Below are 26,848 nucleotides of genomic sequence, written 5' to 3' on the forward strand. Positions count from 1 at the left end.
TTAATTATAGCTCTCTTGACATTGTTTAGTTTTAATGCCTTTTTCAAAATTGTTGTGATGCTATCTAAAGCAGCGGACATGCTTTAGATAACATAAGCTATCTAAAGCATGTCCACTGTTTGGAAGTCTCTGACGGTACAACTGTATTACAGTAAAATATCTCAGTAAATGAAATCGCGGTGTTAGTCATCAGTTTTTCAAAATAAGATTACGCCGGTGCATCACTGCGTCAGTATGGAGAGGAAACTTGGTAACCATTTGGTGCGCAGGGTTTCGTGGCTGGCAAATGACAAAATGCTTGATGAGAGTAACGTAACGCAGAATGATGGTTTAACAGTGCTGGCATTGCACTTATGGTTATAAGCAGCCTAGGCGGTGGTTTAGATCGCGGACAGGGGAAAACGTGAGGTTTTGTATTCACAACACTTGGCTGCCTTCACTATATCCAAGCGGAAGTAACCTTCTGACTGGAACGATTTTTATAACAGATTACCACCGAAGGACTTGCGGTAGTGTAAGTTTAATTTTCACATTTAGAAATTTCTGAAGTACTTAGCTTGCTGGTGAATTAGATCATAGTTTACCTTCTACATAGACGTGCCTGTAACCACAATAATAATAATAATAATAACAATAACAATAATAATAATACATCAAAAAGACGGTGGTCCTGTGCTTGCGACATCATCGAGATGCTGCGCTGCTGTTTGTTTTGTTGATGTTTTGTTGCTGCTGGAACAGCCACTCGTAACTCGGTTACAACCGTTACTTATCGGGTCGTTGTAACGGTATGCTTGGCTACCGCATCCTACCCACCAGGTTAGCTAGCTTACATTAAAACGTTGACGTCTAAATAGCTTAGCTGACAAAAAGTAAGGCCCACTCAGGTTTATACAGTTAGCTTGCTAGGTTAACCAGGTTAGCTGGTTCAGCCAACTTGCTATTGTCAAACAGATTTGGTTTACTACTTGCTAACCAAGCTAGCTTTTAGGTAGCTTGTGTACAAGTTAGACAGCACAAGGGAATTAAAATTAACATCGTTATGCAGTGAGATTCAATCATTAATTTAGATCATTGTCTCTAACTACAGACGTTGTTAAGAAGTGGGCTAAGTTGTTTGCTAACAAATATCACCTTAATAAATGAATTTTAGGTAACAGGCCTGTGCAGTTTTTGAAAATCAATACGTTGTATTTTGTAAGAGCTACTGGAGAATTTCTGGCCTCGAGTTACACCATTAGGTTAACACTTTATTCAAGACACTCTTTTAAACTGTCAAACTGATCCAGAAAGAAATCTTACAGGGTATGTTCGTTGTTGCTATGACTAATCCTGCTAGAGGGCAAACTGCAGCAGTCTGAGGTGACTCTTATTTGGGCTCTGTCCCGTTCACATTGCTGACCTTGTCGTAAGGGTTAGGGTGTTTCCAACCTCTTTCAAAAAGTCCTGTTCTTTGCAACAGCTTTTTATCTGATTCCTGCCTAAATTCAGAGGATGCCCAGCTAAACCCGTGGCCATATAAGCCAGAGAAGATTAATCTGTGTGATTTCTAACTTTTTTCATTTACAGGAAAGCAATGTGTCAACTAGAGTAACTAATTACCTTCAGTGTTGTTAGTGGCAATTCAGATACATAAAGTGCTATATGGCTGCATTATGTGTTGGTATTGACAGTTCAAAACAAAAATGAGCAAAGAATTACTTTTATACTTGTTTTTGCTCATCTTATTGTTTTTATACACCTGTTGGTAATGCAGATTTACTGTTGGTAATACAGATTTACTTATAACTGGACATTTTCAGATTAGCATGGGGTCATTATTCCGAAGTGAAGAGGTCTGTCTGGTCCAACTCTTTCTACAATCAGGATCTGCCTACAATTGTGTTAGCGAACTGGGAGAACTAGGATTTGTTGAATTCAGAGACGTAAGTTTAGTAACACTGAGCAAAATATATATTGAGTTATTAACAACAGACAGCAGTTAGATTATATTTCCTTGATGTTGTCTTCTATAATAATAAATGGTCTGCACTTTTCTTTCTCCCTGCATGTCATACTCATCTTTTCCTCCTTCTCTGTGACCCACTTCCTCAGTTGAACCCCAAAGTGAATGCCTTTCAGAGAAAGTTTGTCTCAGAGGTGAGAAGATGTGAAGAAATGGAGAAGACCTTTTGTGAGTTTTTATAATACGATCTTGCTCAGAACTTGTTGTCACAGAAGCAGCGCCATTACAGTACCAGTCAAAATACATCAGAGTTCAATGTATATATTTATGGTTGACCTTCATTTGACCTTTTTTCCTTCCTCCTCTCTTTCTCCTCGTGTATTCCTCCTTTGCTCAGCATTCCTGGAGCAGGAGATCATTCGCTGTCTCTCTCCTCCACTGTCTGGACCTCTTCCCCTTCCCAGCCCACTACCCCCAGCTCCTCAACCCAGAGAGCTTCTCACAATTGAGGAGGAGAGCGAGAGACTGGCCAGAGAACTCAGAGAGGTGAGAGAGAGAGAGAGAGAAACAGAAACAATCATAGCAACAACGGCGAGTCATAGCAACAACGGCGAGTGTCTGAATTTTACTGGACTGGGGTTGGAGGTCTCCCTTTTTCTCAGAGGAATTTACTGCAGTGCTCTGGTTGAGCTCTAGGTATCAAGGAACAGAGACAGTCTACAGAACCAGCTGTCCCGGCTTAGCCAGTATAGAGGTGTTCTTGCCCAGACCCACCAAATCTCAGCCTCACAGGTATGGGCTCCTTTTGCATCAGTGCATCAATTCTACAGTTACTATACAGCCACTCAATTCACACATATAGTATTTTTCTTTTTTTTTTTTTTAGGTCTCACTGCCTACTTTGGAAACCACAACTCTGTTAGATGACAGACATGACGTCAGACTGAGGTGAGCTGAACTAATTATACCTTATGTATAAAATATGAGTGCAGTTCATATCTGTCTGGAGATGAGTTGCTGACATAGTTGTGAAAGCTCTTCTCTGTTCCAGTTTTATTGCTGGTGTGATCCATCCGTGGAAGGCGGCTGCCTTCGAGCGGCTGCTCTGGCGAGCCTGTCGTGGCTTCATCATCGTAGACTTCTGGGAGATGAATGAGAAGCTTGAGGAAGAAGACACTGTAAGACAGGAAGAGCGAACACAAGACAACAGCCTCATGTCCTGATAGTGATTTACAGTTCATGGACATAACATTCTTTCCAAACACAGAGGGAGATGGTGCAGTGGAGAGTGTTTCTTATATCCTTCTGGGGAAAGCAGATTGGTCAGAAAGTAAAGAAGATCTGTGATTGGTAGTATAAAATTCCTCTCTTCATATATCATTATGTATCCTATTTACCCAATCAGCCAGTTCGTTTACTGCTGTCATGCTTCCTAGTCTCTGCTGCATGTACTCATTTTGAACTGCTTCTCTGTTGCTACTCTTCACAGTTTCCACACACACACCTTTGCTTACCCAGAGTGTTCAGAGGAGAGAGACGAGATACTACGGGGGCTGCAGGATAGAATCATTGACATCAGAACAGTAAGACAATAGTTAACGATAGAAAGTCTTTATAGGCAGTAAACGTGATATAATAACTTGACTTTATGCCAGGACTTGTACTAATGTGTTCTAATATCTTCCAACATTTATCTATCTTGCACCATTAATCTGTTACCCAAAAGTATAGGTAAAGCAAGTGACTCTTAACTCTTTCGGTGCTGACTTGTTCATTCTATCCATGTGTCTCTGCGTGTGTCTCTCTCCATTTGTTTGTGCGCAGGTGCTCTCGCAGACAGAGTGCTACATGCAGCAGCTGCTGGCCCGCTGTGTGAGCACACTGCCGCAGTGGAGGGTGCGCGTGCAGAAGTGCAAGGCAGTGCAGGCCATCCTGAACCTGTGCAGCCCCTCTGTAACAGACAAGTGCCTGATCGCTGAGGCCTGGTGCCCCGTGAAAAGGCTGCTTCTGCTGCAGAGCGCCCTGGTAGAGGGCACGGTAAGGGAGAGGGCACAGGGAGCGCTCACCAAGGGCTCCAGAATGACACACGCTTGTTTGTGGCTTGTGGTCCATATAAAATGTATAGGTGTATAGGCCAAAGGTGTCCAGCTCCAGACATGGAGGCCCACAGAAATGTGTTTTTTTCCGCCACTGCCCACCACAGCTTGAGCCTTCATGCGCTGGCTCAGGGGTTTGAGTAGTGGTGGGCTGTAGACTAAACTGCTCTCAGTACTGCAGCCACTCAGGATGGATTTGAACATTTCTGGCCTAGGCAAAATAGAATGGGTCAGATGACACCAGTGCCAGGTTCAGGCTCAAAAGGAAGCATTGCTTTATGTCAAAATAGCTGTAACAGGTCCACAGTCTATAATGTTTAATGAATCTTTCAGATATTCTGTAAAGACATAACACAAAATTCAAAAAGTAATAATTTAAATTGTACTTGTGCTTTTCTTGATCCTCCTGTGATGTGCAGAGGAAGAGCGGGAGCAGTGTGGAGTCGTTCTACAACCGCCTACCTGCCCCCAGCTCCCCCCCGACCCTCTTCAATACCAATGCCTTCACCTCTGGCTTTCAGAGTATTGTGGAGGCGTATGGGGTGGCGAGCTATCGAGAGGTCAACCCAGGTATCACGCCCATGCAACCACACACGTACGTTACACATGTAAACCACTGGCTTGTTCTGTAAAACAAGTCTGTCAAGCATGTAAACACATGTCATACTGTTCAACTAGTTCTATACCAGTTCTGCTTACTCTGTTTTGGAGATAAGGATATCAACGCTTAATATATTATGTTAATAATCTTAATTTCCCCTCAGCTGTGTATACCATCATCACATTTCCTTTCCTGTTTGCGGTGATGTTTGGGGATGTTGGCCATGGTTTGCTCATGACACTGGCAGCTCTCTGGATGGTACGGCAAGAGAGAGACCCCAAAATGACAAGCAGCACCAGCGAGGCATGTTCCCACAAATTACTTATGGCACTCAGTTTGGGCAGCGTCCAACATCAGATCCTTTTCGGCATTTTGAAATTAAGAATGAAAGGCTACTTAATGTTCTTCTGAACCATCTTTCTACATGCCCTTGTCTCAGATGTGGCAGACAGTCTTTGGCGGGCGTTATCTAATTCTGCTAATGGGACTGTTCTCCATCTACACCGGTGCTATTTATAACGAGTGCTTCAGCAAAGGCCTCAGTCCATTCCCTTCCGGCTGGCATGTCAAGTCTATGAATTGGAGGTGGTAATTTTATCTATACACATCTATATATGCACACATATTAAGTTTCCATGTAGCAGAGCCACACTTATTTGCTAAAGATAATTTTAAGACCCTTGTGAGTATAATCCATCTTTCTGGAGTATAAAATGTGCAGTTTTGTCCCCTGCTAAGGGGACAGCATTTAGCAGGTGCTCTTGTCCATAGCAACTAACAAAAGTTCTTTGTTGTGGTGTCCACAGTTTAGCCGGATTTAAAAACTAATGCATTTCTTTCAGTGATGACACCCTTAGGGAAAACCAGTACCTCACTCTGGATCCAAACATTACTGGAGTGTTCCAGGGGCCTTACCCTTTTGGAATTGACCCGGTAACACACAATCCTGTCTAGCCCTTTGATACCACTGTACTAACAATTTTGAAATAAGCATATTGTCAGTACTATGTTGCTAACTTGCTGTGAACCACTCTTCCAAAGATATGGCGGCTGTCTTATAATCACCTGACCTTCCTCAACTCGTATAAGATGAAGATGTCGGTTATCATAGGGGTGATACACATGACTTTTGGAGTCTGCCTGTCACTTTTCAACTACATGTGAGTGATATTGGGATATTCCTCATTTCTTACTCTTAATACTTGCTGGTATTTCTAACTCCTGAAGGCAGCCCTACACCGTAATCACTCATCTGCTTTGCCTTTCATTTGCTCTCAATCATTCTTATGTATATTTCACCTCTGACCTTTATTCCCTTTTTGCTTTGATCCTCCTTCTCTGTAGGCACTTTGGGGACATGAGCAGTGTGTACCTGGTGTTGATTCCTGAGCTGGTGTTTATGCTCTGCCTGTTTGGGTACCTAGTCTGTATGGTCGTGTTTAAGTGGGTCACTTTTGGGCCACACAACTCAAACCGTGCTCCAAGCGTACTTATCCACTTCATAGACATGTTCCTGTTCACTCAGAGTCCAGACAACCCGCCCCTCTACACAGGACAGGTGAGGGATAGCTCCACCCATCATCCTGTTATATTCTAATTCTCTTTTAAATTCATGTCTAGGTTGTGATTTTTTTTCCCCATGCATGTAAACAAAATACGATTATGACCAGATTCTGTTAAAATGTCTTACCGTGCCTACTGACCAAATTATTTTGTTATTTCATGAAGAACCAGCAACATTTACAGACAGTTAATAATAGGTCTTGGTTCACAACATTGTTTCTGCAAAGTTCCCCACAGCCATTCAGAGTGCATTAGGACTACCATCCTTCACCGACTTAGGTTTCAAGGCTTTAAGGGGAAGCCACTTCCCAGATAATTGCAGAAACTAAAGGGCTGGGCCACAGCCAGCTGCACTCAGCACTGCCTGCACAAAATCCTGCGGCTGGTGACTTTATTGTATTACCCTCATGTTTTGCTCTATCAGTATAGACATTACAAAGACATTACCAGCCAAAGAGATGTGGGATTATTCACAATGAGCTATAATGGTTGTTCAGTACTCCATGCTAGAGGGAATGATCTCAGTCACATCCTCACTAAAATAATTTATTTATTTATTTGTTTGTTTGTTTTGCACAGATGGTGGTGCAGACGATGCTTATGGTTTTAGCTTTTTGTGCCATTCCTGTTCTGTTACTTGGAAAGCCACTTCACCTTTACCTCAAACATAGAAGGAGCAGGGTTGCGGTAAGAGCAAATAAATTTGCTGTAGACCTCTGTGAACAGTATACACATGCTTAGATTTGCATTTACATCACTGGTGTTTGGCTCTGTGGCTTTGGCACAGGAAGAACATCGCCAGCGCCATTGTTCAATCAATGGGAGATATTTACTGTATATTTACTTTAGTTTCTCTGTACCTCAGGAGTTTTCCATTGCTGAGGCCTTTATGCATCAGGCCATTCATACTATAGAGTACTGCCTGGGCTGTATCTCCAACACTGCTTCCTACCTACGGCTGTGGGCCCTTAGTCTTGCCCATTCGCGTGAGTAACTCACATAACTACAGGATTCACACCCATCCCGTTCACACACACATGGGCCAACACACCACTGTGACCACATGAGTATGGGACACCGTCCACACACAAGCAAATATTCTGTGTGGTCCTTTCATCTTGCTCTGGAATGAAGTGGGGAGGACAGTTTCGAGTTTCAGAGTTAGCAGTTCCACAGCAGCACATACAGTTAATTCCATGTGTACACTTTTCAGAGCTTTCGGAGGTGCTGTGGGTAATGGTAATGAGGATCTCTCTTGCATGGCAAGGCTACGTGGGATCTGTCTTCCTGGCAGTCATCTTCTCTTTCTTTGCCATGCTTACTGTATCTATCCTGCTTGTCATGGAAGGGTTGTCTGCTTTCCTGCATGCCCTGCGTCTGCACTGGTGAGAACACCACACTTCCCCACAAGCACTCACTCTCAGAGAACATCTCCAAACTAGGTGCTCATACAGAAGGCTTTAAAGGCATGACATGGTAACAAGTAGACCTGGCACTTACATACATTATTTTGCAATCAGAAGTACATATCAGTTCCTATCAGTAGGCTGTTAGAAATATGAGCACCTTTAGAGTATAGAAGATTAGATTAGCTTTGGCCCCAGTCTGGCTGCATGCACTGCAGGCCAGTACGGGTAGACTAGTGTAGGGGTGCATATTGACAAACACTGTCTCGATTCGTGTATATTTCCATATACAAAGTATATGTGAACAGTTAAAATTTGATAGTCATTACACTTGTTAATTAAATGGCTTTTTTTTGGACAATTTCTTCTGTGTCCAGGGTGGAATTTCAGAACAAGTTCTACAGGGGAACAGGACACAGACTGAACCCTTTCTCATTTACATCAAACATGCATCGGACATAAACTGACAAGTTAATTACACTTAGTTTCAAACTAATATTGGACTGAAATTTAATTTTTTTTTGAATATATATGGTTTGTTTTAAAGTTTAGACTTAATGTCTAATGTATTATTTGTATGGTACATGCTTATAGCAATAGTTATAACCAAATAAGGTTTTTTCTCAGGAAATGTTTAAATTTGCAGTGGCCTTGATGTTAAGCATAAGAGGCCTGCAATAATTCTGTGTAGTTCCACTCACTAGCACAGGTTTTGTTCTGGTCCTGTGATTTCCAGTGTCCTGTGCATTTCTGTGTTCCCTTTCCTGAGTGAAATTTTGTAAAACATGCCAAATCTGCTTTTTTTATTCATTTGAAAACGCTTGTCTGAATGAGAAAAGCTATGCAGTACCTTGCTCGTCCCTTTCCTCCACCATGCATTTTCTTTCCACTTATTTACGAGTCATTTACGAGTCCAGAAAATGTAGTGTTCAGCAGACGAAGCTTTGGGGAGCTTCTTCCTGCTACTGCAGGGCATACTGGAGCGTTGACAGCCAACGCCGAACAGCGACCTCTCATGGTGTGCGGAAGGTATTGCAATCGTAGGTTCAAAACCGCCTAGCCCTGGGAACTGCAACGCTCTACCCGTCATATTTCCTTAAAAATATCATCCATGTTTTGGTCATTAAACTGCTTTAATAAATGTGTTTTATAACAATTGTCAACATGCGGTAAAACTAAATGCTCCAAACTACTGAAAACCTTGGGAGCCAACGGGTCGGCCTGCTCTAAAATATTTTAACGTTTTTCCTCGTTGCTTTCATATTTTCCATATTTATAATTTGACAGTAAAAATATGTCCAGGCATTTTATGCATTCTTATAGAGTGGGAGTAATAGCACAGCAATATCATATTTTGGCTTTAGCAAGATTCTGACTTCTCCATCCCGTCCTATTTTGAAAGATATTTTTTGCGATGTTTAGGTGTCTTTTGGGCTACTTTTTCCATTCAGGTTTTTTGTGCATTTTCAAAATTCACAAAAACGTGGTGGATGGAAAACTCATTATAGACTGTGGTACAAGCTTGGATACGTTTCGCAAACTAATCCATACAAGAGAATGAAACTCGCCGTGCATAAATTATAGCGCATATTAGCTGAATTCCCACTTGTACTTCCGCCCCAGACCAATAGATGGCGAGAACAGCACCACAGCCCCTCACTCGGGTAGGTTCCACAGTAAAACCTCACGGCTGAGATCCGTGTCCAGACCCTTCTCACATAAGACTTAACGTCTTTTTAAAATGAGCTAACTTCAATTGATTGTCAAAAAATGATTTACTTGCCGTTATGTCAATTGTGACTGGTCTTAAAGATTGTGAAAAAACAGTGAGTTTCTAAACACAGGAAGGTTGCAGAATTCCAGTTTACATACAAAAACATACAGAAGAGAGAAGGCTATACGGGAAGAAAACAAGGATGCGGATGTAAGGTAGATGTTAATATAAAAAGTGTGTCCGTGATGGAATTGATGGTTCCATATAGGGACCTTCATTTGAAACATTTGAGTATGTTCCTCATTCTAAGTTACCTTTAGCACATTGTCAGTGCTCAACTTCTTTATATATAAAGGAGAGGGAAAAAAAAAAAAAAGCACAACAGAATTCACTTTGCCCAAAGCATTTTGTTGCCATGCTTAGACAAGTTATACACATACACACCCCATCAGTAAGTGAGACATACCATTAAAATGCATTTCTTTCACCTTTTGGAACAATGTTACTCTCTTCCAGTAGAAAAAGAAAGGAAAATGCATCTACATCTTCAGTTGTAAGATGTTTACACACTGAAAATGAAACTGCCATAAATAACTCAAAAGAAACAAGTACTTATACTTGGCCACAAATCTTGAATGAAGTGTGGTGTTTATTTTCACTTTTCTTGCAAAAAAAAATAAAAAATAAAAAAAAAATATTGCTACAAGCTGCGTTAAGACACTGCTTTTGAAAGAAAAAAAAGGGGGGGGGAAGAAAGAAAGAAAAAAGATGTACACTATGAACAATCCAGCAGATCTAAAGGGAGGAAAATGCTTTGCACAGGAGGAAACAGACAAGCACAGAAGATACATGAGAACGCAAACAGCAAAAAAAAAAGGCATTTGTGCTAGGTAGACCCTGACGACACTCTGTGTAGTAGAGCAAGTTGGTGAAAACATACAAGCAGAAAGAGGAAGCCAAAACCTCAGAGCTTCAAAAGGCATGAAATCAGAACATGTCCAGGACAGAAAAGAATGAGGGGAGAAAAAAAAAAAGGGGGGGGGGACGTGTATTTTCATATGCGAGGCCATTTGAAGTAGTAGGCTAAAGTAATCGAAGATGAGTGTATTTTCCATTGGCAAGTGCTTGCCATTTTCTCCTCTGCACTACAGATTTTTGTAGGCTAAACATCACACATTGCACCATGCTTGGTTTCTTCCCACCCCACCCAACCCCACGTTAATGCTGGTTTACAACATTCATAACGAGGTTTATCCGATACAGCGTGGTTTGTGGCACCATTTTAGAACCTCTTCTTACTACCCTCTACTGTCAGGCTGCTCCTGTTCATCCATGGAATCCTAGTTAGTTTGGATTCACTACATTTTATTTCAGATTCAAGTGCATGAACCTTGCCATCTTCTTTAGAAGTCACTTTGAATAAGCCTAATGCCTGGTCTCCCGCTAATCGTACTGCAAAAAAGGACATCACACTCTCCATCAGACTCTGTGTTTTCATCCTCTTTCCGGGGCGCGGCCTCTGTCCATCCGTCAACCCTCCCCACTGGACTGTGTGAGGGAGCTCGAGTCTTGTCGGAGCACTGTGATGGAGCCCGTAGAGCACAGCTGTGTGAGAGCACATTTGTATATCTGTGTGTGGGTGTTAAGATATTCTCTGAATAAGTTTGTCTTCCATCAAGCAGAAGAAGGTACAGTAGGAGAGGTCAGAAATGAAGTTCTCGCAACCAAGTCGTGTCACACCCTTACAGCCCCGCAAGTCCAGTAGAGTGAGAGCAGACAGGCGCTTCATGTAGGAGAGACAGGCATCTGTAACCTTATTACAGCCTAGATGGATGGAAAAGACATTGGAAAGCAACGTTAGAACCTTTACCACAGAATTCATGGGGGAGAAAAAAAAAAAGCAAAAAAAAAAAAAAAAAGCCAAGTCCTCTTTTCATACAAGTTCCTGGGGCATTAAGTCCTGTGGACAAAGCTGAGTGTTGGGGTACCTGCGAGGCTGATCTCTCGGAGGGTGTTGCGCATGTTGCAGCCACTGGCTGTGAGTATGCTGACTGACTGATCCGAGAGGTCACGGCAGTGAGATAGGTCCAACCTCCTCAGCAATGGCATGTGTCTGATTATGAGTCTCAGAGTGGAGTCGCTCACTTCCAGACCTGATAACCGCAGTGACAGTAAGCCTCTCAGCCTGCTGCGGTTTTCACTACCTGAAGAGTCCAAGACAGAGACATTAAACAAAAATGTCCCAAAACAAAGTACTTTTTCCCCTTCTGCATGTTAATTTTAATGCTTATAAGAGATGAGTGCTTGTGCCAATTTAGCATGCCTACTAAAACATAAGGTGTGTGTATGACCTGGTGGAGTGACAAGGTCTCTGAGGTGAGAGTCTTTGATGCCCTCAGCCCAGCACAGGTCCAGAGTGCGCAGACAGGGGCTACTCTGAGAACTCAAGCCTGACAGACATGACGATGAACAACCTGACATGACCAGATCTTTCAGACCTAAGATGGAGAAACTTATCAGTTACATGAATACCATTCAAGTCAAATATACTGGTTTAAACACAAAAGGCAAAATGGGGGGGAAAAAATGTATTCCATACAAAATGGTGGAGTGTTCAGAAAGCGACCAGGTACTAAGTGACATGTGGTTGAGGAGCTTCAGTGTACTGTAGACACCTGGTAGGTGGTGGATGAGCCAGGTGATCTGTTTCTTGGACACAGGCGTCCATGAGAGGTCAAGTGTGACGGGCTGTCGCTTGATGATGGCCGACAGAGCCTGGGCACTGAGGGAGCGGCACCGACTAAGGTCCATATGAGCCCACAAACGCTTATCAAAACTCCTACAGGGAAAGAAGCAGAATGATTGTGTCAGAACAAGAGAGCAACAGAATGAGGCCAAGAATGAATGAATGAATAAATAAATAAAGACATGGAGACACCTTATACATCTACTCACCATTTATACCAGGCCTTGCAAACCCTCATGCACACAGCCAGTTCTGTCCGGCTCAAGTAGCGGAACACAGACACCCACACTTCCTTCTCACAGCCTGGCTCATTCCCCACATCCCGGAAGGAGGGATGAGAGAGGAGGGAGGGGGGAGAGGTGCTGGTGGCGGCAGGTGGGGGAGGAGGAGGGGAGATAGAAGAGCGAGAGGATGTGGAAGAAGGCGAGGCAGTATCCCTCTCTCGGCTGTCATAGTTGGAGCCCCTGTGGCGTGTGTACCGGCTGGGTGCCAGGGCACCTTTGGGCTGGGAGAGGCCATTGCCGGCATTGAGGGAACTGCTGCCATTTTTGTGGCGATACTTGTGGAGGGATTTGCGCTGGACAAAGTCAGCAGTGCCAGGAGTACGAGGAGACATGGCAGCCTCAAGTTTGGGTACAATAGAGCCAGGGTCACGTTTGGCCTTGGGGGGGCGCTGCAGTGTGACTGTCAGGTATGACCCATTTAACAGGTCATCGTTCAAGTCAGAGACTAGCAATACAGGAGGGTCAGGTTCCGAGTCAGAGTGGTTCTCACCCTCTTCTTCGTCCTCTTCTCCTCCATCGTCCAGGTCCTCCATCTCTTCATCTTCACCATCAAAGTCCCGTTCCTCACTATCCTCCTCCTCCTCTTCATCATCATCATCATCATCCTCATCCTCATCATCGTCGTCATCCTCTTCACCTCTGCGCCGTCGACGACGGGAGCGGTGCTCCTTTCCCGACCGGCTAATGTGCCCATCATCATCACTTTCATCCTCTTCTTCCTCATCATCTTCCTCATCATCGTCATCATCGTCGTCGTCCTCCGTTTCATAACGCCTCCGCTGCATTCTGGACCCTCCTCGTAAACGAACACGCCCCCCGCGCTCACCCCTCACACCAAGTCCTCGCCTTATTTTCAGGGAGGCCGAATTAGTGGCCATGCCACTGCCCCCTCTGCGGGAGGAGCCTCTCCATACACCCCGCCTACCATAACTACGGCGAGTGGATGCCCCACCCCTCGAGTGGAGCGATATCTTTCTCCTTCCATCTCCATCCTCATCCTCACTGCCTGAATCATCTCCCCGCTCCATTCCATGTCTCCTGTAGATTTTAGCTACACGAGGATCCAGTGAAGAAGACTTGCGTTTCTAAAGACAAATGAAACAATTCAGCCATCATATGGACACGTCTCCTCCATGACCCGATTGTCAACTATGAGAAGATTTATGCACACTATGATAATTGGAAATATCTGAAAGTAAGTAGTAATTATTCTAAAGTCAAATCACATCTCAAATGTTTGGTTTTTTTTACACAGAAAAAACAGACACTGCTGAAGATTAGAAAAACTAAATCTGAAGTCAATCTTGAAGCTTTCTAGGCTTTTAAAACGCTAAATCACCAAGTGTAACTCTAACCTACCCTACTTTTTACAATAATTTTCAGAATCCAAAAAAAGGGTAAAAATTCAGAAAACAAGTTGAAGTTCGAGGCAAATTTATTTATTCCTTAATTACCATACTTACATGCATTTTGCCTCCTTCCAATTTCATCTGTAACAAAACCACAGAACCCTGTTTAATACAGACCCTTTCAGTTACCTCTGTAGTTAAGTCATTCTCAGTAAGTGAGAAATCAAAACATGCTATAGCTGATTTTAATGCCCTCTCCCCCCACCAGTCAGTCCGAGCAGCGATGGGGCACGGGATGACGATGAAACAGGGCAGGGAGGGAGGGTGAGAGAGAGAGAGAGAGAGAGAGAGAGAGAGAGAGAGAGAGAGAGAGAGAGAGAGAGAGAGAGAGAGTGGAAGCAACAAAGTAAGGACTCGAGAAGAAATAAAAGCAAGAGAAAGAAGGAACGAGAAAGGGAGAGCGGGCGTGCGTGCGGCAGCAGTGGCGTGAGGAAGGCGGAGCCTCTCACCCTCTTCCTGAGCCGCTGCTCTGGGGCCAGCACCCGTTTCCGTAGCGACCCGTGGGAGAGAGAGGAAGGGGGCCGCCCGACCCCGTGCCACGCCCCGCCCTCGCCCCTTAGCCCCCCCGACCCCTCCTGAGCCATGATGTCATCACCACTGCCCGACGACTGACACAAACGGGAAGAAGTATTACTGTTAACCAGCATGTGGTGTGTGTGTGTGTGTGTGTGTCTGTCAGAGGGACAGACACAGTCACTGTTACTATCTCAAGGGCATTTGTTTGTATAAAAGATGACAGTATAAGTTATCTATATAAAACATGTCATCAAGCTCAGAGCAGACACTGCTCGTACCTGATGGAATGTGTGTACACACATGAACTCAAGGGCCTATTCTTTACCTCAGGTCATGGTGTGCATTGTGTGTGTGTGTACACGTTTGTGTATTAACGGGTTACCTCAGAGTCTGTATCTTTGCCCATAACACATTTGGGGCACTCCCAGCAACTTGGCAGATCTTTGTTTATTACACCCTCTCCAGGTACCTAGTATAAATAAGTGCAATGCAAATAAATACAAGTCCAATAAAATTAAGTGGGAAGAAGGGAAAAAAATAAATTGATTTATTTTTAATAAATCACATAACGGATGCACGCACCTTTAGGCAGCCTGGGTGAGCAATCTGAGCACAGTTGGAGCACTCCATGAGCTCTTCTCCTGTCTCCTGGTTCCCTTCCTCACAAATCTCACACACCGCTGAGAGAGGCAGACCAGGCTGCAGGAGAACAGAAATTACAACATGTCTGATGGCTTTTGCTTAAAGTTTAATGGTGGTGGTAAGCTGTTTAATTAGTTTCTCTCCATCTCCTTACACTGCGATATGTAAAGAAAAGAAGAAAAAAAAAAACCATTCTCCTCCTTCATTCAAATCTCTATTGCACTGCTTACATTCAGTTCACCAATATTGAGGACCATGTTTGCATTTTCTGACATGGGGGGGGGGGGGGGGTGTACGTTAGAGTACATTATGTTTACACAAAGCACTGCTGCACATGCATAGATAGCCATGAAGGTTCTAACCCCCCCCACTTGTTGAGCTCCTCATTTAGCCATATGCTGCAGCAACTGACAAAAGCAGAGACACATTTCCATTCTCCCCTCATACAATAATAATGGCAGATAAGAAAACAGCTCCCTCACAGCTAGACATTGGCGGAGGACGCAGGTCTGCTTCAGCTTGCCGGGGCCACCAAACTTCTTCATGTCTCTGCAAAAGTTGCAGTCACCACATTCGGTGCGCAGACATGCCTCGCATCGCTTACAACGTACGCGCCGGCGCCGAAGCACCGACATGGAGGAGGCTGGCTTTATCGGCCGTGGGATGATGGGCGTGGTGGCCAGTTTGGGACGCCCTACTGGAGCAGGGGGAGGCGGAGGCTGGTACCAGGACGGCTGCATGGGCAGAGGAACCAGATTGTGGGGGTTGCAAGGGCAAGAAAAACAAAGGAACAGAAAAAGACAATTAACATTGGGGTACTGTAAATCAACATGACCTCTTTTTACAGGGAGAAAGATGCTTTATTAGTTCATAGTTTAGAAGGGTAACAATTCTCTTACCCTCTTAGGCCATTTAACAACAGGTCTTCCAGTATATGAGAGTTTGGGGATATCATTAGCATGTTCTTTAAGTAATGCCTGAAAAACACATTCATCATTACATAAGGACAAAAGAAGAGTAAGCAAAACATGAATACATGCCTTTTATTTACACCCACTCACAGACTGCCATACCTCATACATAATGAAAGGCTCCAGGAAAATCAAATCTGATGTGTTTAAACTGCAGTTGATCTTTAATATATATAATTTTTTTTCTGAGCAAAGATTAACCAAAAAAAACCCTTTTCTGATTCACTGAAAGAAATTCCAACAACATGATGGTACACTATAGGAAGCAGTTTCAAACATGCACACATAGTAATGACGATCTGCATCAAGAGATTTAAACTATGCCAGAATGCTTCTACTGAAACTCACACGTATGTCATGTAGCAGAGCCGGGGCATTGTGTATCCCTGCAGGAACACACTTCTTGTGGGACGGGAGAGCCTCTAGCCTCCCCAGCAAATTCCACAACCCCTCCAGCTCAAAAGGTGTCAGGTGAACTTTGACTCCAGGCCGACTCGGAAGAGAGGAGGCATCATCTTCATCCTCTTCCTTTGCATGTCCATTGAGTGTCTCGCAACTGGAGAGGTCTCGTTTGAGGCCTGTAAGAAAGTTTCACATCATTCTAGACATTCTTTGTGGAAAATATGGATTAAAACTATACCTCATATATACCTGCTACATATCAGCATTTATATCATGCTAATTAATCTGAACTACATTTCATTCACCCATAGCCAGACATGCAATTTTAGGGAAATGTTCTTGCTGAAATACCAACCGATGCCCAAAGAGTGTTTCTGAAATTCAGGGATGAGGTAGGACGTGTTGGTCAGACTGTAGAGATAGCGCTCCAGCACATACCAACACATCTCGTAGTAAAAGGGGTAACGGAACTTAGCTGGCACCTGAGGAGGTGGGAGGGAAAAGTGAAGACAGGGCACTGTGAGAACTATATCAATTTGAAATAAAAGAATTCTAATTTTAATTTCTTTAACAAGTTCAATAGTACAACTATTTTTATAACTGAAATAAAACAGAACTGCAGTAGGAAATGTGTGACAATATTAAAAAATGTGATACTGTTGTTAATCAAACAAAAATCATTGAGAAATTTTCAATCGTTTTTTGTTTTGTTTTTTTTAAAGATGATACAAATCTCCCTGACCCTCACCCGTGTCCTGTCCTCAATGCTGTTGATATTGAGCTGCATAGGGATGTTAAAGCTATGTAGGAAGTTTCCACCAAAAACAAGAGTGTCCACAGGCGTATACACTGCATGAATCCAACCTGCATGAACACACATACACAAATATTGCCAGTCTGTAGAAAACACTAATATTAAACTGACATTTCTAATTCTAGATATGGATCTGTGTAACCTTATTAATATTCAGGACTGTCTTGAGTGCACATCCATCCCCTCACCTGATGGGATAATGAATGTGTAGCCCTGCTTAAGTTCAATTCTCTGGCAATCTGTGACTTTGTCGCCAAGGAAGAGGTCTCCTTGTTTCCCAGACAACACCCAGTTCTCATAGAGCTCCAGGTTCTGTGGTGTGGGAGGGATTAACCAGAATACCTGTGGCACAGAAAATCAGCCATTGGCACATTGGCTCACTCAGTTGCAATAGCTCTCATATTTTAATACCTTTTTTTAGACACTCAGCAAAGTCTTATTAGTAAAAGTGTCATCTCCATAAACATAAACCTGATTTAAAATAATAAAATTGAATGCTTGCTTACTTTGCCTCCTCTAAGTATGTGGTACCACACAGACGTGCCTCCAAAGTCTATGTGGAAATCTGTATAACAGCCCTGCACGCTCATCAGACAGTACCTTGACAATGTAACAAGTAAAAAAAATATATACAAATAAGTGTAGAGGCAACATGAACAAAGAGCAGGGAAAAGCAAAATTACTTTTTTGTTTTAATATACATTTATGGTATTTCCCCAGTAAAAAAAAAAAAAAAAAAAGTCAGTAAGGCACCCAGAGACTAACCAGATGCAATGCAAGCTTACTTTTGTACTTTAGGGTACTGCATATCTATGATTGAGTTAGTGGAGTCCCTTTGCCTTTCCTTTAAGTGTCGTGGCCACATATTGTCCACCCAATCAATCATGTCCACCTGAAAGACAGCAATGATCAGTACTAAATCAGGACAAAATAATATAAATGTAATTTATTACATACATATAAATCAAGTTTGCAGTTGGACATGAATGTACAAACCAGCAGACTGAGTTCTGTGTTAATGAGTGGAGGTACTAACCGTGGCTGGTCTGTTTACTAAATTTTCTAATTTGGTGTGGCTAAACTCCAGGCTGATGACATTGTACAGTTTCTCTCTCTGGGATGGTGGAGTCTCATAGTATCGTCTCCACTGAGCCATTGACATCTCAATGCCCTTCTGAGTGGCTACGTCCATCACATCTATCACCCGCCGACTGCCTGCCATACAGAGGGAGAGGGTTCTGCTTTCTCATATTAGCATTAAAAGAAATTCTTCACTCAAATTGACCACAACAATGACCTCCTGGAGTGTCTAAACAACATGTCTGGCTCTCCAATAGTGTCCATTCTTTCTCAATATATAACATCTTGAACTGTTGCTTCTCAAACATGACTTTCTACTTCAAGACAACAGAACAGAGCAGGGGAAAAAAAAGCAGAGATGGAGGACAGGAGACAAAGCCATGTGACAGGAGGCTAAATCCTTACCAACAAATATCTTCACATCATTCACACTGAAGTCTGGATCTGGCATCCTAAAGAAAGACAAGAAAATTAGAAATAATGCAAAATTAAACATTTTGAAAAAAGTGGGTCATGAACAGATGCAGAGAGAGTCTGATTAATTCATTCTTTTTTTCCCCCCATAAGGAGCAGGTTCTGGTAACTTATACTAGATGTAAATCTGTGCTGGGAGACTGAGCAACTAAACAAAAGGAAGAAATGCGTTTAGCAATTTACTACAGTGAAATCAGAGGGTAAGAATTCTATTATGAATATGTGACAGGATACATTACTTGAGTCCAAGCCCATCTGGTCTCTCAAAGATAATTGGGTCCCTCAGTCCACCTCTCTGGATATACTCAAACGTGAAATCTATACTCAAAACACAATGCAAATACACTGTATACCAAGTAACACACTATAGACATAAAACACCCCCCCCACACACACACACACACACACCACTGAGTCATAATATACAACAGTGCACCAAGAAAAACAACCAATTGTTTATATTAAAATGCCCCTTAAAGATATTGTCCAACCAGCAGCTTACAAAGACACTATGGAAGGCTATTAATTGTTATGCATTTAAGGATGAATAAGCACACTGCAAAAATTAAGTAATTTTATGGTAATCAATTAATTACTGGTACTTTAAAGTTTTGTACAAAAATGGTCTAAATTAAATTAGATTAGTCTTTTTGCCTAGTAGTCAACCCAAATGACATGATTCAGAGCCTGCTACAACAACAGAAACCAACTCTCAACAGTGAATACCTGCACTCTTTACACATCCTTGCTTTTCTTATCTACTTGAGAAATTTATTGGCTTTTGGTGTGGTACTGTCAAGTATAGACATACCTTTTCCCTCCATGCGTTTGACCCTGTCAGAGCTGAAGCGGTCACTGTGTAGTTTCTCTTCCAGGTCAAAGGTCCTTTTCCCCTCAATCTCATCATCAGAGATCCCATCATCATGATAACGGCGGCGTGTGCCCGACCGCTGGGAAGAGGAGACAAGAAAAATGAAAAACATATTAACATTCATCTCCACTGAAGTCATTCAGTATCAAATCATACAGTGAACACAACCCAAGAACCATGACCTATTGTGAAGTTACAATTTGATTAAAAGCAAAGAAAAATGTGTATTTATACATTGGTTTTCCCATGTTTCCCCTAAAAACTCTAGACAGCAGAAAAGCAGGCAACTTGTACCATTTTCATCGCAACACTACAAGGCCACTGTGAGGCTGGAGTTGATAGTGGGGATTGAGGAAATGCTAGCCTAAATCTGTATTTGTCTGACTCTACTGACTACAAAATAAATGTAAAAAAGAGAAGGGGAATTGCTCTGCATTTTAGAGTTATTCTGAACTACAGCAATCTTTGAATTCATACTTCTTTTGGCATCACTGAACTGAAATAAAAATAAGAGCTTTCAATGAGCGAGAAAGAATGAGAAGTTAAACAAATATACAAACAAACATTCTAATACATCATTGCAACAGTGGATACCATGGTAAGCATACTGCTGCTTCATTCATAGCAAAAATCCCATTGACCTCAACCACTCATTTTTGGTCACTTTCGGCCTAGTCAGCCTGTTCGTGCCTCTTCTATTTTTAAGGGAAAACAATAGTGTTTTAATAAGGTAAATAAATCTCTTTTCTACAGTCAGTTAAAATGCTTGTTATTTTTATGTTAAACAGCAAACTGTATTAACTACAGAAGGATGTGGTGAATGTACATACTGGTCCAGGAATTGTCTGAAAAACATCAAAAGGACTACAATGTCCTCAGTATAGGAAATAATACATCTTTCAATATCCATGACTATTTTGGCAATTACTGTAACAGATGATTGATCTGTGTCTCTTCCCCCCCCCGAATGAACAATAAGGATCCCCACCATGCCTTCAGATCTAAAGTGTCTCTATGGTGATGGTCCACTACTGGCCAATCACAAGCCTATTTTATCACTGTCGTCACAGTCTCAAACACAGAGGCAAGGGGGGGGGGGGGAGATCAATAAAAGAATCTGGGCATGACTCTGCAACATCCTCAGACATCTTTTTATGACTGCTAATCCAAAAACACCAATGGCAGCTATGCTGATGTTGAAAGGTTTTGTTGGAATAATTACAAGGTCCACTGTTAATCTCTTATAAAAGTACATACATAACCATTTATATATAATGAACTAAGCAAATTAAGTCCTTTTCTAGAAGCCTTCTATAACAAGCCCCCCCCCAAAAAGATGGCTATGCATTCTTCACCAAATCAGTAACATTTGCCGGATGACTCCGTCAGTAAGTCAATCAAAACGTATCAATATCTCAACTCCACCTCACTGTCCAGGTGGCAAGTAAATCATCTTTGCCCAAGCACTTAACCAAATCATCCTTTGTCTGACACTTATGAGAACCACTGGCACAGTTCCAAAGATATAACCACAGCTATGCTTAGCTATTCTTTAAGAAGGCAGACAATATTTTGCAAAATACTGCAGTCTTGCCATCCTGTGCCATGTGAATAGGCCCGCAGACCTTACCATCCATCACAGCACTTCTACAAACTATAAAAAAATAAGTAAATTCTGTCCTTCCTCTACCAAAGCTATTCACATTGCACAGTTCAGTGATCATGATCAGAGTGGACAGACCTAATGGGAGGTCCAGGAACACACTGTTCTTACTTAAGGAAAAAAAAACAAAAAACAAAAAGGTAACTATACATCAAATACCACCTTATCATTCGACAGGACAATAATGGCTTTATTATGCAAATGTAATGTAAAGAAAGACACCCTGACTACATGAAGTCAATCACATACAGAAAATGCAAAAATCAAAACTAGAAGAAAAAAAGAAAATGCCACCACCACAGAAAAACAAAGAACAAAAAAGAAATAAATAAAACTGGAGCACTGCAGGACAAGCTTGGCAAACGAGCCCATCTAAGCCATCTGCCCCCCTTTCTTTTACTGCCCTTTCTAATATCTCTCAGGCCTGAGACTGCAGTGCGCCTGGATGTAGCCCTTGTGGAGGGCAATGAAACACTACACACCTCGCACCTTCAGTGTCACATCTTCATCCCCCTTCTTAATCTTCCTCTTCCTCCCTCGCCTCTTCAATATGCCTCCATCTAAAAAGGTCAATGCTTCCCCTCTGGTCTCCATCCCTGTGTTTTTTTCCTCGCTTTCTGTGGAGAGACCTGCAGTCTGTCCTCCTCTTGTTATCCTTTTGCCTCTGCAGTGTCCCCTCCCTCCCACTCCCCAACCCCCTCCGTTTCTGCATCCCTGCTCACATGGTCAGCTCAGCCAATCAAATCGCCCTTACTCTACTCCCCATCTCTCTTCAAAAATAGACAGAACTGCTCACAGCCTGTACCACCTTCCATCTCCACATCACCTAACTTGCTTGCATTCATTTGCAGTCATTATTCCCCCACATCACATTGCAATTTTTTATATTAGGTTAAAAAGGCAATGACAAATCTAAAATAGTCATGTTTTTTTTCTTTAACAATTAATACAAAATATACAGTGCAGTGAGGATACAAAGTATTTGACAGAGTGGACTGCAACATGTTGGATGCCAATTCATTTAAAAACACGAATGAAAGAACATATGTTGGTAAGAACCCCATCTCAAAAGGGTATATTAGCAGAGTTTCATCATTAATGGAACCAAAGTGATCTGAACAGTTGTTTAATAGGCCAGTGAAAGCATAAAGGTAGCGAACCTTTGGTCATGCATTTACTTACAAACAGAAATAATAGACATACACAAAAGACAGTAGTTTTGTTTTGGGGTTTTTTTTGTTTTTTTACATGAATTCATAAAGTGTAAGCAGGTCCAAAACTTCAGTTTGTGCACAGAGGGAAAGATCCTGTCTTGGGGATGCTTGACAAATCTGTGGTATACTGATGCACTGGGCTATGAACATTTACAGACCAAACTTACAGTACAAACACCACCACTGTAAATTTTGTAATGGCACCTTTTAAAGTATAACAGCTGGGTCCAGTTTGACTATACAAGACTGCACAAGAATACAGTACACTTCAAGTTCTAACATTATGTGGTGCACTTCTTTTAGTCTGTTAAACACTGAAGTCCAATACCAGTAGTGTTAATGGCTGGATATATAATGGCTGTTAATAAGCTGGACAGTTTAAAAAGTAAAAGATGAGATGTGATTAATTCTGAACAAGAAACTGTAGCCAGATGGCTTTTAAGATTATTTAAGCTCACACGTATTTCCTGTTATTGAAATGTGGATTAAAGCCTAACTGACAATGCTAAACAACAATTACTGAAACAGTAGGTTAAGGAAACAAATGGGGAACATTTAAGGCAAACTACTATGGCGATTAATTAAACCAATGAACTCATGGCAAACAAAATCTAACAAGAAGCGATGAAGCTAGCTAGCTTTATTTGTAACAGCAACAGCTGGCAAAACGATTCGGATAACTGGATATGTATTTTCAGACATATTAAAGCTACCTACCAGTCGTTTGCTGTATCGTGGTTTTGAATCTTCCATGTCCAAAGACAAGAATAATAATTCCCACAGATAAAACACCAACTCGCGTCTACACTTGTCAACACTGAGGAAAGTTGAATAGGGGCTAAATTTTAGCTAACGCTAGCTAGGTTAGCTAGTTAACTAGCTATCTTGGTTAGCTAGCTAAATACTTTGTGTCTGAACACGGCCAAAGACAGGAACGCATCCACCAACTTAAAATAAATAGCTAGCTAGCTACGGCTAAACTGGATACTTAGCTAGCCACCACTCGGCTGAGTAAATAGTTTTCCAGTGTCAGCAACGTAACGTACGTTTGTCAGCTTGTTAGTGTTTAATAGCTTTATTTAACTTTCCTTAGTTTATAGACAACCTAGATACCTTCTAGCTCGATAGCTAGCTAATAGAGATTACACGCAATTTGCCATAGTAACAAAAGATTTTTGCAGTCACAATCGTTTCCACAAGGAACTACACGGACCCCATAAGACAGCTAGCTTACCAAGCTAGCTATGCTAGCTAACTACCCTCCATTAAAGTGGAGCATCGCGCGATCAAAACAAACCGTCTTCGCCGTCCAGAAAGGCTTAGCTCGCGCGACGTCGTCAACACAGAACGCCGAGCGGTTGGTAGAGCGGCTAGCAACTCGCTAGCTAGCACTCATAACTAGCTTTCGCGATATCGTTTTACTTCTACAGCTACTGCGTCGGAATCTTGTCCGTAGAAAATGTCTTGTACAGATGTTAAGTTAAACACGTCAATTTGGTGACTGTATAAAACGTGTAGCTAGCCAGCCAAGTTAAAACAGGAAACTACATTAACGGAACAAGCTTGTTAGCACTAGCTCCAATTCTGAGCGTATAAGTTCTACGATAAATTGAATGGCTGTTATTATTTCTAACGAACTTCGCTAACTTAGCATCAGAACTCCCACCGTAAAATACTCCAAATGTTCTTCTATTAATAACACGTGCATTCCCAGTATCCTTTCTTTATCTAGTTTTCAGTACTGAGGGAGATATGTTGTTTGGGCAGCTCCTCTATGTGAATTTACGATAAAGTTAAAGTGGTGAACCATTCGCCGCCATTTTCAAATCGTTATAAAAACTCCACCGGCCCTCTTAGAAAGACACGCCCACTCGTAATTGTGCCCCAATTACAAGCAAGTGCGACATACTTGGTACAGTTTCGATAGGTTAACAAACATGTCAATCTAGACCATATACTACAGCTCATCCATAGATGCCCTCGCCAGTATACGAAGGTCTCTAGATCACTATTGTGCAGATTGGATCACAAAATAGTAGGAGTTAGTGGAATGAACCAATAGTTGAAGAAATTGCCGAAACAACTGCGCTCTCATTGATGGCGAAATTACGTCGATCAATAAAACGTGCACCTACTGGCTTCAAGCATATATAGTGTTCATGACCAATAAGAAAATACATATTCCGCAACGCGTAGTCAGGTCAAAACGTGACCACTGTTCAGCACACTTTAGAGATTTATGACAGTAGCTTCAAACCTTTACTTTCCAAACTGTTACTGATATCTTACCTTCGCTCTGCCAGAACATGAAACTCCGCCGCTTATAGCAAACAATTCCATGTTCGCAAACGAGTGCTCAGTCGTGTGGAAGAAATTAAAAAAACTCCCTTCAAATAGGCAAAACATCCAAGACTCAAACTCATGTCATAATATCCCCAAAGCATTTGACGCAGTTTGGTCTTCAATCCAAAACAAAGACGCAGAGTAAATCCACTGTATTCCTAACTGCTGGTAAGTCCGCATGGCCGTACTGCTGATGCACCGACGGGCGTATATAACCAGGAAGTGATTGTGGATTGGGCGACCATGTGAGTGGCGGCGTTGATTGGCTTAGACGTGTGCGCACGAGTTAATATCGAAATTAGATAGAAATAAGGTTACTATAATTTAACAAGTGTTGGATGATGATGATGATGATGATGATGATGATGGAGTTTGATCTTTTCCCCAACTAAATAATTATACACGTAGATTGACAGTTGTTAGCGTGATATCATTATTAATCAAGTTCAGACTGCAGACGTGATACAAATGAGAGTAACGTAGTTATTTTACACAAATGTGCTTAATGTCCCCTGTAATTAAGAGTTGCATTTTATTGTATCCCAGATCCGAAACTACATCGCAGAAGAACAGATCCCAACTATCACGATTTCTATAATTTGTCTACAAATATTAAGTAATAGCTCATAGACCAATAACTCTTTATTAAATTTCACTTAAATTCAAGAATCACTTTAATTATACGGCGACTTTGAACAGAGGTGATAAATAAAACCCAAAATAAACCCCAAAATAACCCTAGCCCTAACCCTAACCCTTACCAAAAATCAAACATTCACAAACAACAGCGCTTACATGCAGTCTTATATATTATCGGAAGAAATACACACAAACAAGTGGAACAGAGTAACGCTTTCACTATCAGAACTGGGTTTTTGCGTAATTTCTGAGGATGTTCATTTGCACAATAATTAACAGTACATTAATGACTTTTCTCGCCTTTTATGTGCAGCAACGGTGGATTGGTCTGAGTCTGCCATATTCTAATAAATGTTTAAAACACACACAAACACACACACACACACACACACACACACACACACACACACACACACACACACATATATATGTGTGTGTGTGTGTGTGTGTGTGTGTGTGTGTGTGTGTGTGTGTGTGGTATAGATTCTGTACATTGCTTTTACCATCAATGATGCTGTTCTCTCTACCTGTCACCTTTATAGAATGTAGTTTAAATATCATTGCTATAGCTAAAATGCCAGGACATATTTGCATATTTATTATTTGTCCATATTCTATTATTGATCTGTATTCCTGATATTTGTAGTCCTTCTTTTTTATTTTGTGCTACAAGTCGTTATATTGATTATCTTCAAGCATTTCAGCGTACGATTGTCGTCTGCATATTGTACATATAACAAGTACAGCTACTGAGATCTAAGCAGTCCTTTTGTTCATGATTTAAATGACAACGGGAAAAATCGCTACGTTAAACAAAAATAAACCCTCCGTGGGCCATGTTTGCATTTCATTTTTATTTACTCTTGCAACTTTAATAGTTGTTTTTTTTTTGTATAAGTGAACCAAGCGACTATATTAAAGACTGAAATCTGCATGGTTCACGGAAACAGATTAACTAACACTCATTTTGCGCAAAAATGAGATCCATTCAAATCAACAATACAATAACTAAACACGAGACATACGCGCCCCCTACTGGTAAATAGTGATATGGCATGAGTTTAAAAAGTAACATTGAATAAAATAATTTACGGTTTCACATTGAATTCCTTTATCTTATAAGAACTTGCTTCTAACGAGTCAGTCGAATTATGCTTGGAGAAAGTGGTTGACTGTTCATTTAAGAACTAATGGGATATACTGCAAATCTACAAAATATGCGTGGACAAAGCTAATGGAAAATTTAGGACAACAAAGAAATGAAATGAAAACAAGAAACATAATCTAGCAAAATGTAGCACATATAAATAGAGGGAAGGAAGGAGACCCTGGGAGTCAGAACTATCTCTTGAGTTCTGACTACTCCGACCCAACTTGCTTTTTGAGGTAGGTCACCTGTTCATCTGAACAAAAGGGAAGAAGTGAAAACAAATGTAACAATATTTTGTATCAATA

At 41.7% G+C, this 26,848-nt stretch overlaps 2 protein-coding genes across 8 annotated transcripts; one reads left to right on the plus strand and one right to left on the minus strand.

The window, feature by feature from the left end:
• Positions 1 to 250: 250 nt before the first annotated feature.
• tcirg1a (T cell immune regulator 1, ATPase H+ transporting V0 subunit a3a) lies at positions 251 to 9,701 on the plus strand. Of its 3 annotated transcripts, none has more exons than XM_027000462.2 (20): positions 251 to 514; positions 1,803 to 1,925; positions 2,095 to 2,173; positions 2,343 to 2,491; positions 2,642 to 2,737; positions 2,832 to 2,893; positions 2,997 to 3,123; positions 3,213 to 3,295; positions 3,435 to 3,528; positions 3,770 to 3,982; positions 4,461 to 4,611; positions 4,806 to 4,945; positions 5,082 to 5,227; positions 5,485 to 5,575; positions 5,684 to 5,802; positions 5,987 to 6,200; positions 6,785 to 6,892; positions 7,071 to 7,191; positions 7,419 to 7,590; positions 7,989 to 9,701. In XM_027000462.2, exons 2-20 carry the CDS (start codon positions 1,809 to 1,811, stop codon positions 8,071 to 8,073), a joined length of 2,367 nt encoding a protein of 788 aa, XP_026856263.2. In that variant the 5' UTR covers positions 251 to 514; positions 1,803 to 1,808; the 3' UTR covers positions 8,074 to 9,701. The 3 variants fall into 3 exon arrangements, with proteins under 3 accessions (XP_026856263.2, XP_026856265.2, XP_026856264.2); XM_027000464.2 differs by having other exon boundaries at positions 251 to 509; XM_027000463.2 differs by lacking the exon at positions 251 to 514 and adding an exon at positions 533 to 819.
• A 236-nt stretch (positions 9,702 to 9,937) lies between these two features.
• kdm2aa (lysine (K)-specific demethylase 2Aa) lies at positions 9,938 to 24,949 on the minus strand. Of its 5 annotated transcripts, none has more exons than XM_035531543.1 (22): positions 24,701 to 24,949; positions 19,475 to 19,613; positions 18,903 to 18,981; positions 18,595 to 18,641; positions 18,146 to 18,324; positions 17,895 to 18,001; positions 17,616 to 17,709; positions 17,298 to 17,451; positions 17,044 to 17,159; positions 16,651 to 16,777; positions 16,242 to 16,471; positions 15,822 to 15,899; positions 15,405 to 15,656; positions 14,863 to 14,979; positions 14,663 to 14,749; positions 14,214 to 14,372; positions 13,819 to 13,845; positions 12,281 to 13,440; positions 12,001 to 12,164; positions 11,677 to 11,823; positions 11,314 to 11,529; positions 9,938 to 11,149 (listed from the first exon to the last, which is right to left on the minus strand). In XM_035531543.1, the coding sequence occupies exons 1-22, from the start codon at positions 24,815 to 24,817 to the stop codon at positions 10,968 to 10,970; spliced, it is 3,978 nt and encodes a 1,325-aa protein (XP_035387436.1). In that variant the 5' UTR covers positions 24,818 to 24,949; the 3' UTR covers positions 9,938 to 10,967. The 5 variants fall into 5 exon arrangements, with proteins under 5 accessions (XP_035387436.1, XP_026856260.2, XP_035387439.1 ...); XM_027000459.2 differs by lacking the exon at positions 24,701 to 24,949 and adding an exon at positions 23,129 to 24,228; XM_035531546.1 differs by lacking the exon at positions 24,701 to 24,949 and adding an exon at positions 21,687 to 21,851.
• Between the last annotated feature and the right edge of the window lie 1,899 nt (positions 24,950 to 26,848).

This window comes from Electrophorus electricus, chromosome 11 (genome assembly GCF_013358815.1).
Source record: "Electrophorus electricus isolate fEleEle1 chromosome 11, fEleEle1.pri, whole genome shotgun sequence".
Classification (NCBI taxonomy): domain Eukaryota; kingdom Metazoa; phylum Chordata; class Actinopteri; order Gymnotiformes; family Gymnotidae; genus Electrophorus; species Electrophorus electricus.